The sequence below is a fragment of the Hydractinia symbiolongicarpus genome, chromosome 13, assembly GCF_029227915.1.
Source record: "Hydractinia symbiolongicarpus strain clone_291-10 chromosome 13, HSymV2.1, whole genome shotgun sequence".
NCBI lineage: Eukaryota > Metazoa > Cnidaria > Hydrozoa > Anthoathecata > Hydractiniidae > Hydractinia > Hydractinia symbiolongicarpus.
This window is the reverse complement of record NC_079887.1, coordinates 23683989-23694030: the sequence shown is the minus strand read 5'-3', so window position 1 is coordinate 23694030 and position 10042 is coordinate 23683989. Positions and strand designations below refer to the sequence as shown.

The window sequence follows — 10042 nt, the reverse complement described above, 5'->3', positions numbered from 1 at the left end:
TTCTAATCCTTATCTCAATATCCCGATATCTAGTGACTCGGACATATCTTTTATCCAAAAGTATGCTTTGGTAGCTGTGATAAATCACTCTGGAACATTGAATGCAGGCCACTATTGGACCCATATCAACGATCGGACCACAAACTCTTGGTACCTCTGCAATGATAAGACAATAAGCAAAGTTGATCCAAGAACGCCCAACAGTACTACATCATATGTTTTCTTTTATACCCGCTGCTAGCTTTTTGTTTGTTTGTTTGTTTGTTTTTTTGTTGTTGTTTTTTTCCTCTTTATAAATTACCTTCGCTGTTGCTTTAAACCTGTACTACCAGGGTCATGGGGGAGGAAAATGTAAATCCGAGCGGTTTTGTATTACCCCAGCTTGTTTATACAAGCCAGTTTACCGTTAATACCCAGAGGGTAAAGAGTTCAGCTCACTCTTCTCTATCTTTGGGTGTAACGACCCCACTTTTTACCCCAGTTCGGTAAGGTGCCCAAGTTTACTAACTTGGTCTTCAGGCTTGATAACCCTGCTTCCTTAGTTAAAATATCGACAGGCTGGTCCTGTCGTGACAACCTCCTGTGTAAGGCTCAGTGTTGGGGCCCTGTAACACATGTGGAAAGCTACAGCCAGAGTCACAAGTTCTGGCGCACAGAAGGGTCTTATTTATTTCTTTTTTATATTAATAAATTTTTAACATATACATTTTTCTATTTGTGTTTGAACTGTAACCAGTCCGTTTATGTTGTTAGCTCTGTCTTGTGTCGTATTGTTTGTGATAGAGGGATTGTTTTTTCTCTTTACGATTTTCTTAAAAAATAGTTTTGGGCTCATGCTTGTAAGAAGCAAGAAAGTGTATTCAGCACCTTCTTCTGGGAGCCTAATCCCAGTTTTGACAACCACCGTCCCTGTAGACAAGATACTTCGGTGCAGCTTGCTGTATTGTAAACCTTTTTCATCTCTTTGTTGACCGCAATGGTTTAAACTGACACTGGGAAAGACTAGTGACACTGGGAAAGACTGGAGACACTGGGAAAGACTAGTGACACTAAAAAAGACCAGACCACTGTTCGTATTTGGACTGATTGATCGTTTTAAGGATTTGCTTTGATATACTGATTTTGTTTTTGATTTTAACTGGACCCTAATCCACGGTACGCGCCAATGGATTAATGGCTAATGGGTTAATTAGTCGCTAGTGAAATCTCACAGTAGTGGCGACGCTGTGAAAATTATAGCCTTACCCTATGCGCCAGGCAACGCAGGGCTGACTGTTCATATCCTGTGCATAATCAACCCCTATAGTTATGACTTCTTTTGTATCCAACCTTGAAAAGAATCATTGCAAAAAACAAAGTGATACGGTACACCAAAAGCATTTATTGAAAAGTTGTAAAGTTGTTCTGGAGGATGTTTGTTCTCTTAGTGTTGCTGAAAAGCTTAAGACCACAGTTCCTGCTTCGGTTAAAATCCACAAGGGTAAATTGTGTCGCACAGAGAAAGCGCAACTTCAGAACTTGGAACAAAAAAAACCCATCCTTTGGGGTAAGATGAATAACACACGTTGGAGCAAATTGGACAGTCCTGTGCATAGCAACTTAAATACTTGTAAGCATCCATCTATTACTGAGAAAGTAAAAACACTTAAAACCTTAATTTATGAAGAAGGTTCGAAAATATTTGGTTGTCAATCTTCAAAACAAAACAAAAACCTCTCTAATATTAACAGGCGTACAATTTGTTCTATAAATTTAGTGAAGGAGAAGAATATTATTTTAGCGCAGATTTCTTCGTCATCCATCGAGCAAGAAATATCTGCCTTGCGACAACTTTTACATCAAGTTAGAATAAAAATTAGAGTAATGCGTCGAGGTGAAAAAACGAAGGAGAAGAAAGTGTAGTTTTAAAAATGCCCAAAAATTATTCAGGAAGTATCCCTACCAAGCAGGAAAAGATCTACTCAACCCTAAATCTTATGTTCATCTTTGTGTCGAACAGTCTATTTTGGACAACCACAAATTATGCAACTTGAGTGACGATCTTCACGACTCTTCTCTGCCGGTTCTGCCAGGTCTTCCACCAACTCCGCAAATCAAAAAACCTTTTTCATCTTCAACCTTCAAATTTTCTGACTTTGCAAGTGTTTTACATAGACGTAGAAACGCTTCAGCCCCCGGGCTGAACGGCATATCGTACAAAGTGTACAAAAAGTGTACAAATATTTTATCCTTCTTGTTTAATGTATTTAAATGTTGTTTAAAAAATTGTATTGTCCCTATCCAATGGCGTCATGCCCAAGAAATTTACATACCTAAGTCAAAAACTCCTACGTCGACTAGTATTCTGTCAAAGCGTCTGGAAACGCATATCATCCACAACAACAAGTTAATACTTCCATTCAAAAAGGGTGCATTGAGAAAGTTCCTGGCTGCTGGGAACACATGTCATCGATTTGGACAGCCTTGAAAAATGCACGCTCGGAAAAAGCTGACCTCGCCACCATTTGGTTAGATATAGCAAGTGCGTATCCATCAATTCCGCACAGATTAATCTTTTTTGCTCTGGAAAGATATGGCATATCCCCAAGTTAGATTGCCATTGTGAAGAAATACTACTCTGCTCTATACAGCAAATCATTTTCTAAATCTGCTCCAAGCAAATGGCACCAACACCTTAAAGGCATCCTTGCAGGTTGTACATTGTCCATCATTCTGTTCCTGTCTGGTATAAATGTTGTCTTAGTATATACACTAGTCTCTTGCTACATTACATCAGCCAAAGTTTCCTTACCTCTGATAAGAGCCTTCATGGACGACATTAACCTTATGTCTTCTTCAGTTCCTGGCAGAAAGATACTACTTGACAGGTGTGTCACAGATCTTAGCTGGGCAAAAATGGACTTCCGTGCAGAAAAATCCCGCAGCTTCGTTATCATTAAGGGTAGATCAATTAACAGCGCACCCTTCAGCGTTATTAGACCTGACAACGCAACTGACTTATCTCCCTTTATCCCGTCAATTCATAATCAACCTGTACGTTTTTTAGGAAGGATTATCGACGGTTCCATTTCTGACAGAAAGTCAATCGACGATCTGGAAGAAAAACTCATTGATGGACTGTCTGTTATTGACAAGTCCCTGTACACAAGTCCCCAAAAACTTTGGATCCTGCAACACCTTTTAATTCCAAGAATTCAATGGCCACTTTTAATATATGAAGTTTCCATCTCATCTCAACTGCTGCCCGCCTTGAACAAATAGTCTCATGTTTTATTAGAAAATGGTTAAATTTGCACCACTCCATTACCAACATAAGCTTTTATGCCGAATTCTCCCCATGTCCTTTACCCATAAAGAGTCTTATTCCATATTAAAATCTGCAAAAATCAGCGTTCACCTACTATTGCGCCATTCGAAAAATCCCATTCTGTCTGCACTTAATGCCACTGTAAAGGCTGGTACCTGGCGAGCGAACGAGGCAGTGGACACGGTTGTAAGTGAATTAAATTACAAAGCGATGAGAGGTCCCATCCAATATGGAAAGCCCGGAATTGGAGTTACAAAGAGAGACGTTATACCACCTAAAGACACCTATGGGTATAGGAAATTGGTTTCCAACACATCAAAGGAAATTGAAGAAGAAAGTTACCAGAAAGTTCCAGAGCATTGCAGCTTCAAGTCCAAGGCCAGTGGACTAGGTGGGAGAACTATGTTAAATTCGATCTTTCCTGGAAAGACATACTAGCCACTCCGCCAAACCTTTTATCTTTCTGTCTCCAGGCTACATATGATGTCTTACCATCCCCAAACAATCTAAAACGTTGGAAAATAATTACTGAATCATCTTGTTTTTTGTGCCACAAAGAAATCTGCACCTCTGCTCACATTCTGGGTGCATGTAAAATAGCTCTAGTTCATTGAAGTTATACGTTTAGGCACAATTCGGTGCTAGTGCACTTGGTTGACACTTTAAAACAATTCCTCTCAACACTTCCACTTACCATCTCTAGGAAATGTAATTCTATGACTTTTGTTAAGGCAGGTGCTTATGTTAGTCCTAAATCAAAGACAAAGGTTACAGGTATATTGTATCTCACCAACGATTGGATAGTTGTTGCCGACACTAGTCCAAACTTTGTTTTTCCAGGCCACATTGCTGTGACACAACTAAGAACTGATATAGTTATATTTTCAAATAAGCTTAAACGAGTTATAATTATCGAACTCACTTGCCCTTGCGAGGAAAATACAAACTATTGGCACTCCACCAAAGTCACTAAATATTCCTCCTTGGTTAACGTAATTCTGTCCAGTTGTTGGCAAGTTGATTTCTTTGCTGTAGAAGTAGGGGCAAAAGGTTATTGCGCGAGAACAACCACGGCGTGTCTGAAAAGGCTGGGGTTTTCCAACAAAATGGCATATTCCACCGCAAAATACCTTGGTAAAATCAGTATGACAGCTTCTTTTTGTGTATGGATTGCTCGGGGTCAAGAGACTGGTCTCAAGACTCCTTAATAAAGACACCCGGAACGAGGAAGACTCTTTCGCCCAAGTCTGTTCCATCTCGTCAAAGTAATCCAGCTCCAGTAAAAGAAATGCCCAAGGGTCGTTTATCAGGTCCACGCACTCCAGTCTCTCTAAAAATCAACCATAACAAAACTAGTGCCAAAACAAAGACAATTTTTATAAATGCAGGTTTTGTCAACAAAGGCAATACGTGCTATGCCAATGTTATTTTGCAAGCACTAAGTACTATTCCATCCCTATGGTCCCAGAGTGCTTCGGAGTCATCCCGTTTGTCACCAATTATGAAAGCGATTGCTCTTAACATGACCATGTTAATCCTTCAAACGTTCTCAAGGCCCTAGAACGTAGGATACACTCTTCTGGAAATACAACTTTCCAATACAATTCTCAGCAAGATGTGGCAGAGATGTTACTTCTTGTCTTTGATGAATTGAAGGGGTTCTCGGTAATTGCGTCTCAGAACATCTCAACAGAAGTATCGGTGTCAGTTAGCTGTAACACCTGTCTCTGTTCTTCAGTTACTGTTGAAAATCAGGACATCCTAACACTGTCACTGTCTTCCAGCGTACAATTGTCAGTTAGTATATTTTTAGCTTCTGAAAATCTGAAGGATGAAAATAAATGGTTTTGCCCACATGTTCCCTGCACCAAGAGAGCACTAGGGAAACAAGGATTACGAGGAATAGCGAAATAACCTTACACCTGAAAGGTTTGCAAGAGATGGAGAACATCTGGTTAAGGACAATAAATTTGTTGAAAGTTTTTCCTCTTCTAATCCTTATCTCAATATCCCGATATCTAGTGACTCGCACATATCTTTTATCCAAAAGTATGCTTTGGTAGCTGTGATAAATCACTCTGGAACATTGAATGCAGGCCACTATTGGACCCATATCAACGATCGGACCACAAACTCTCGGTACCTCTGCAATGATAAGACAATAAGCAAAGTTGATCCAAGAACGCCCAACAGTACTACATCATATGTTTTCTTTTATACCCGCTGCTAGCTTTTTGTTTGTTTGTTTGTTTGTTTTTTTGTTGTTGTTTTTTTCCTCTTTATAAATTACCTTCGCTGTTGCTTTAAACCTGTACTACCAGGGTCATGGGGGAGGAAAATGTAAATCCGAGCGGTTTTGTATTACCCCAGCTTGTTTATACAAGCCAGTTTACCGTTAATACCCAGAGGGTAAAGAGTTCAGCTCACTCTTCTCTATCTTTGGGTGTAACGACCCCACTTTTTACCCCAGTTCGGTAAGGTGCCCAAGTTTACTAACTTGGTCTTCAGGCTTGATAACCCTGCTTCCTTAGTTAAAATATCGACAGGCTGGTCCTGTCGTGACAACCTCCTGTGTAAGGCTCAGTGTTGGGGCCCTGTAACACATGTGGAAAGCTACAGCCAGAGTCACAAGTTCTGGCGCACAGAAGGGTCTTATTTATTTCTTTTTTATATTAATAAATTTTTGACATATACATTTTTCTATTTGTGTTTGAACTGTAACCAGTCCGTTTATGTTGTTAGCTCTGTCTTGTGTCGTATTGTTTGTGATAGAGGGATTGTTTTTTCTCTTTACGATTTTCTTAAAAAATAGTTTTGGGCTCATGCTTGTAAGAAGCAAGAAAGTGTATTCAGCACCTTCTTCTGGGAGCCTAATCCCAGTTTTGACAACCACCGTCCCTGTAGACAAGATACTTCAGTGCAGCTTGCTGTATTGTAAACCTTTTTCATCTCTTTGTTGACCGCAATGGTTTAAACTGACACTGGGAAAGACTAGTGACACTGGGAAAGACTGGAGACACTGGGAAAGACTAGTGACACTAAAAAAGACCAGACCACTGTTCGTATTTGGACTGATTGATCGTTTTAAGGATTTGCTTTGATATACTGATTTTGTTTTTGATTTTAACTGGACCCTAATCCACGGTACGCGCCAATGGATTAATGGCTAATGGGTTAATTAGTCGCTAGTGAAATCTCACAGTAGTGGCGACGCTGTGAAAATTATAGCCTTACCCTATGCGCCAGGCAACGCAGGGCTGACTGTTCATATCCTGTGCATAATCAACCCCTATAGTTATGACTTCTTTTGTATCCAACCTTGAAAAGAATCATTGCAAAAAACAAAGTGATACGGTACACCAAAAGCATTTATTGAAAAGTTGTAAAGTTGTTCTGGAGGATGTTTGTTCTCTTAGTGTTGCTGAAAAGCTTAAGACCACAGTTCCTGCTTCGGTTAAAATCCACAAGGGTAAATTGTGTCGCACAGAGAAAGCGCAACTTCAGAACTTGGAACAAAAAAAACCCATCCTTTGGGGTAAGATGAATAACACACGTTGGAGCAAATTGGACAGTCCTGTGCATAGCAACTTAAATACTTGTAAGCATCCATCTATTACTGAGAAAGTAAAAACACTTAAAACCTTAATTTATGAAGAAGGTTCGAAAATATTTGGTTGTCAATCTTCAAAACAAAACAAAAACCTCTCTAATATTAACAGGCGTACAATTTGTTCTATAAATTTAGTGAAGGAGAAGAATATTATTTTAGCGCAGATTTCTTCGTCATCCATCGAGCAAGAAATATCTGCCTTGCGACAACTTTTACATCAAGTTAGAATAAAAATTAGAGTAATGCGTCGAGGTGAAAAAACGAAGGAGAAGAAAGTGTAGTTTTAAAAATGCCCAAAAATTATTCAGGAAGTATCCCTACCAAGCAGGAAAAGATCTACTCAACCCTAAATCTTATGTTCATCTTTGTGTCGAACAGTCTATTTTGGACAACCACAAATTATGCAACTTGAGTGACGATCTTCACGACTCTTCTCTGCCGGTTCTGCCAGGTCTTCCACCAACTCCGCAAATCAAAAAACCTTTTTCATCTTCAACCTTCAAATTTTCTGACTTTGCAAGTGTTTTACATAGACGTAGAAACGCTTCAGCCCCCGGGCTGAACGGCATATCGTACAAAGTGTACAAAAAGTGTACAAATATTTTATCCTTCTTGTTTAATGTATTTAAATGTTGTTTAAAAAATTGTATTGTCCCTATGCAATGGCGTCATGCCCAAGAAATTTACATACCTAAGTTAAAAACTCCTACGTCGACTAGTATTCTGTCAAAGCGTCTGGAAACGCATATCATCCACAACAACAAGTTAATACTTCCATTCAAAAAGGGTGCATGGAGAAAGTTCCTGGCTGCTGGGAACACATGTTATCGATTTGGACAGCCTTGAAAGATGCACGCTCGGAAAAAGCTGACCTCGCCACCATTTGGTTAGATATAGCAAGTGCGTATCCATCAATTCCGCACAGATTAATCTTTTTTGCTCTGGAAAGATATGGCATATCCCCAAGTTGGATTGCCATTGTGAAGAAATACTACTCTGCTCTATACAGCAAATCATTTTCTAAATCTGCTCCAAGCAAATGGCACCAACACCTTAAAGGCATCCTTGCAGGTTGTACATTGTCCATCATTCTGTTCCTGTCTGGTATAAATGTTGTCTTAGTATATACACTGGCAACATCAGTCTCTTGCTACATTACATCAGCCAAAGTTTCCTTACCTCTGATAAGAGCCTTCATGGACGACATTAACCTTATGTCTTCTTCAGTTCCTGGCAGAAAGATACTACTTGACAGGTGTGTCACAGATCTTAGCTGGGCAAAAATGGACTTCCGTGCAGAAAAATCCCGCAGCTTCGTTATCATTAAGGGTAGATCAATTAACAGCGCACCCTTCAGCGTTATTAGACCTGACAACGCAACTGACTTATCTCCCTTTATCCCGTCAATTCATAATCAACCTGTACGTTTTTTAGGAAGGATTATCGACGGTTCCATTTCTGACAGAAAGTCAATCGACGATCTGGAAGAAAAACTCATTGATGGACTGTCTGTTATTGACAAGTCCCTGTACACAAGTCCCCAAAAACTTTGGATCCTGCAACACCTTTTAATTCCAAGAATTCAATGGCCACTTTTAATATATGAAGTTTCCATCTCATCTCAACTGCTGCCCGCCTTGAACAAATAGTCTCATGTTTTATTAGAAAATGGTTAAATTTGCACCACTCCATTACCAACATAAGCTTTTATGCCGAATTCTCCCCATGTCCTTTACCCATAAAGAGTCTTATTCCATATTAAAATCTGCAAAAATCAGCGTTCACCTACTATTGCGCCATTCGAAAAATCCCATTCTGTCTGCACTTAATGCCACTGTAAAGGCTGGTACCTGGCGAGCGAACGAGGCAGTGGACACGGTTGTAAGTGAATTAAATTACAAAGCGATGAGAGGTCCCATCCAATATGGAAAGCCCGGAATTGGAGTTACAAAGAGAGACGTTATACCACCTAAAGACACCTATGGGTATAGGAAATTGGTTTCCAACACATCAAAGGAAATTGAAGAAGAAAGTTACCAGAAAGTTCCAGAGCATTGCAGCTTCAAGTCCAAGGCCAGTGGACTAGGTGGGAGAACTATGTTAAATTCGATCTTTCCTGGAAAGACATACTAGCCACTCCGCCAAACCTTTTATCTTTCTGTCTCCAGGCTACATATGATGTCTTACCATCCCCAAACAATCTAAAACGTTGGAAAATAATTACTGAATCATCTTGTTTTTTGTGCCACAAAGAAATCTGCACCTCTGCTCACATTCTGGGTGCATGTAAAATAGCTCTAGTTCAGGGAAGTTATACGTTTAGGCACGATTCGGTGCTAGTGCACTTGGTTGACACTTTAAAACAATTCCTCTCAACACTTCCACTTACCATCTCCAGGAAATGTAATTCTATGACTTTTGTTAAGGCAGGTGCTTATGTTAGTCCTAAATCAAAGACAAAGGTTACAGGTATATTGTATCTCACCAACGATTGGATAGTTGTTACCGACACTAGTCCAAACTTTGTTTTTCCAGGCCACATTGCTGTGACACAACTAAGAACTGATATAGTTATATTTTCAAATAAGCTTAAACGAGTTATAATTATCGAACTCACTTGCCCTTGCGAGGAAAATACAAACTATTGGCACTCCACCAAAGTCACTAAATATTCCTGCTTGGTTAACGTAATTCTGTCCAGTTGTTGGCAAGTTGATTTCTTTGCTGTAGAAGTAGGGGCAAAAGGTTATTGCGCGAGAACTACCACGGCGTGTCTGAAAAGGCTGGGTTTTTCCAACAAAATGGCATATTCCACCGCAAAATACCTTGGTAAAATCAGTATGACAGCTTCTTTTTGTGTATGGATTGCTCGGGGTCAAGAGACTGGTCTCAAGACTCCTTAATAAAGACACCCGGAACGAGGAAAACTCTTTCGCCCAAGTCTGTTCCATCTCGTCAAAGTAATCCAGCTCCAGTAAAAGAAATGCCCAAGGGTCGTTTATCAGGTCCACGCACTCCAGTCTCTCTAAAAATCAACCATAACAAAACTAGTGCCAAAACAAAGACAATTTTTATAAATGCAGGTTTTGTCAACAAAGGCAATACGTGCTATGCCAATGTTATTT

General features: G+C 39.8%; 4 protein-coding genes across 4 annotated transcripts; all 4 read left to right on the top strand.

Annotated features, from left to right (window-relative positions):
- Nucleotides 1-1308: 1308 nt before the first annotated feature.
- On the top strand, nucleotides 1309-3261 carry LOC130623262 (uncharacterized). The gene is made up of 5 exons (XM_057438734.1): nucleotides 1309-1842; nucleotides 2000-2242; nucleotides 2341-2587; nucleotides 2744-2941; nucleotides 3047-3261. Exons 1-5 carry the CDS (start codon nucleotides 1309-1311, stop codon nucleotides 3259-3261), a joined length of 1437 nt encoding a protein of 478 aa, XP_057294717.1.
- A 762-nt stretch (nucleotides 3262-4023) lies between these two features.
- Nucleotides 4024-4515, top strand: LOC130623261 (uncharacterized). Its single transcript, XM_057438733.1, has one exon. The coding sequence runs from the start codon at nucleotides 4024-4026 to the stop codon at nucleotides 4513-4515; it is 492 nt and encodes a 163-aa protein (XP_057294716.1).
- Nucleotides 4516-6604: 2089 nt separating this feature from the next.
- LOC130623260 (uncharacterized) lies at nucleotides 6605-8566 on the top strand. The gene is made up of 3 exons (XM_057438732.1): nucleotides 6605-7138; nucleotides 7296-7538; nucleotides 7637-8566. The coding sequence occupies exons 1-3, from the start codon at nucleotides 6605-6607 to the stop codon at nucleotides 8564-8566; spliced, it is 1707 nt and encodes a 568-aa protein (XP_057294715.1).
- A 19-nt stretch (nucleotides 8567-8585) lies between these two features.
- LOC130623259 (uncharacterized) lies at nucleotides 8586-9820 on the top strand. Its single transcript, XM_057438731.1, has 2 exons — nucleotides 8586-8798; nucleotides 9086-9820. The coding sequence occupies exons 1-2, from the start codon at nucleotides 8586-8588 to the stop codon at nucleotides 9818-9820; spliced, it is 948 nt and encodes a 315-aa protein (XP_057294714.1).
- Nucleotides 9821-10042: the final 222 nt, after the last annotated feature.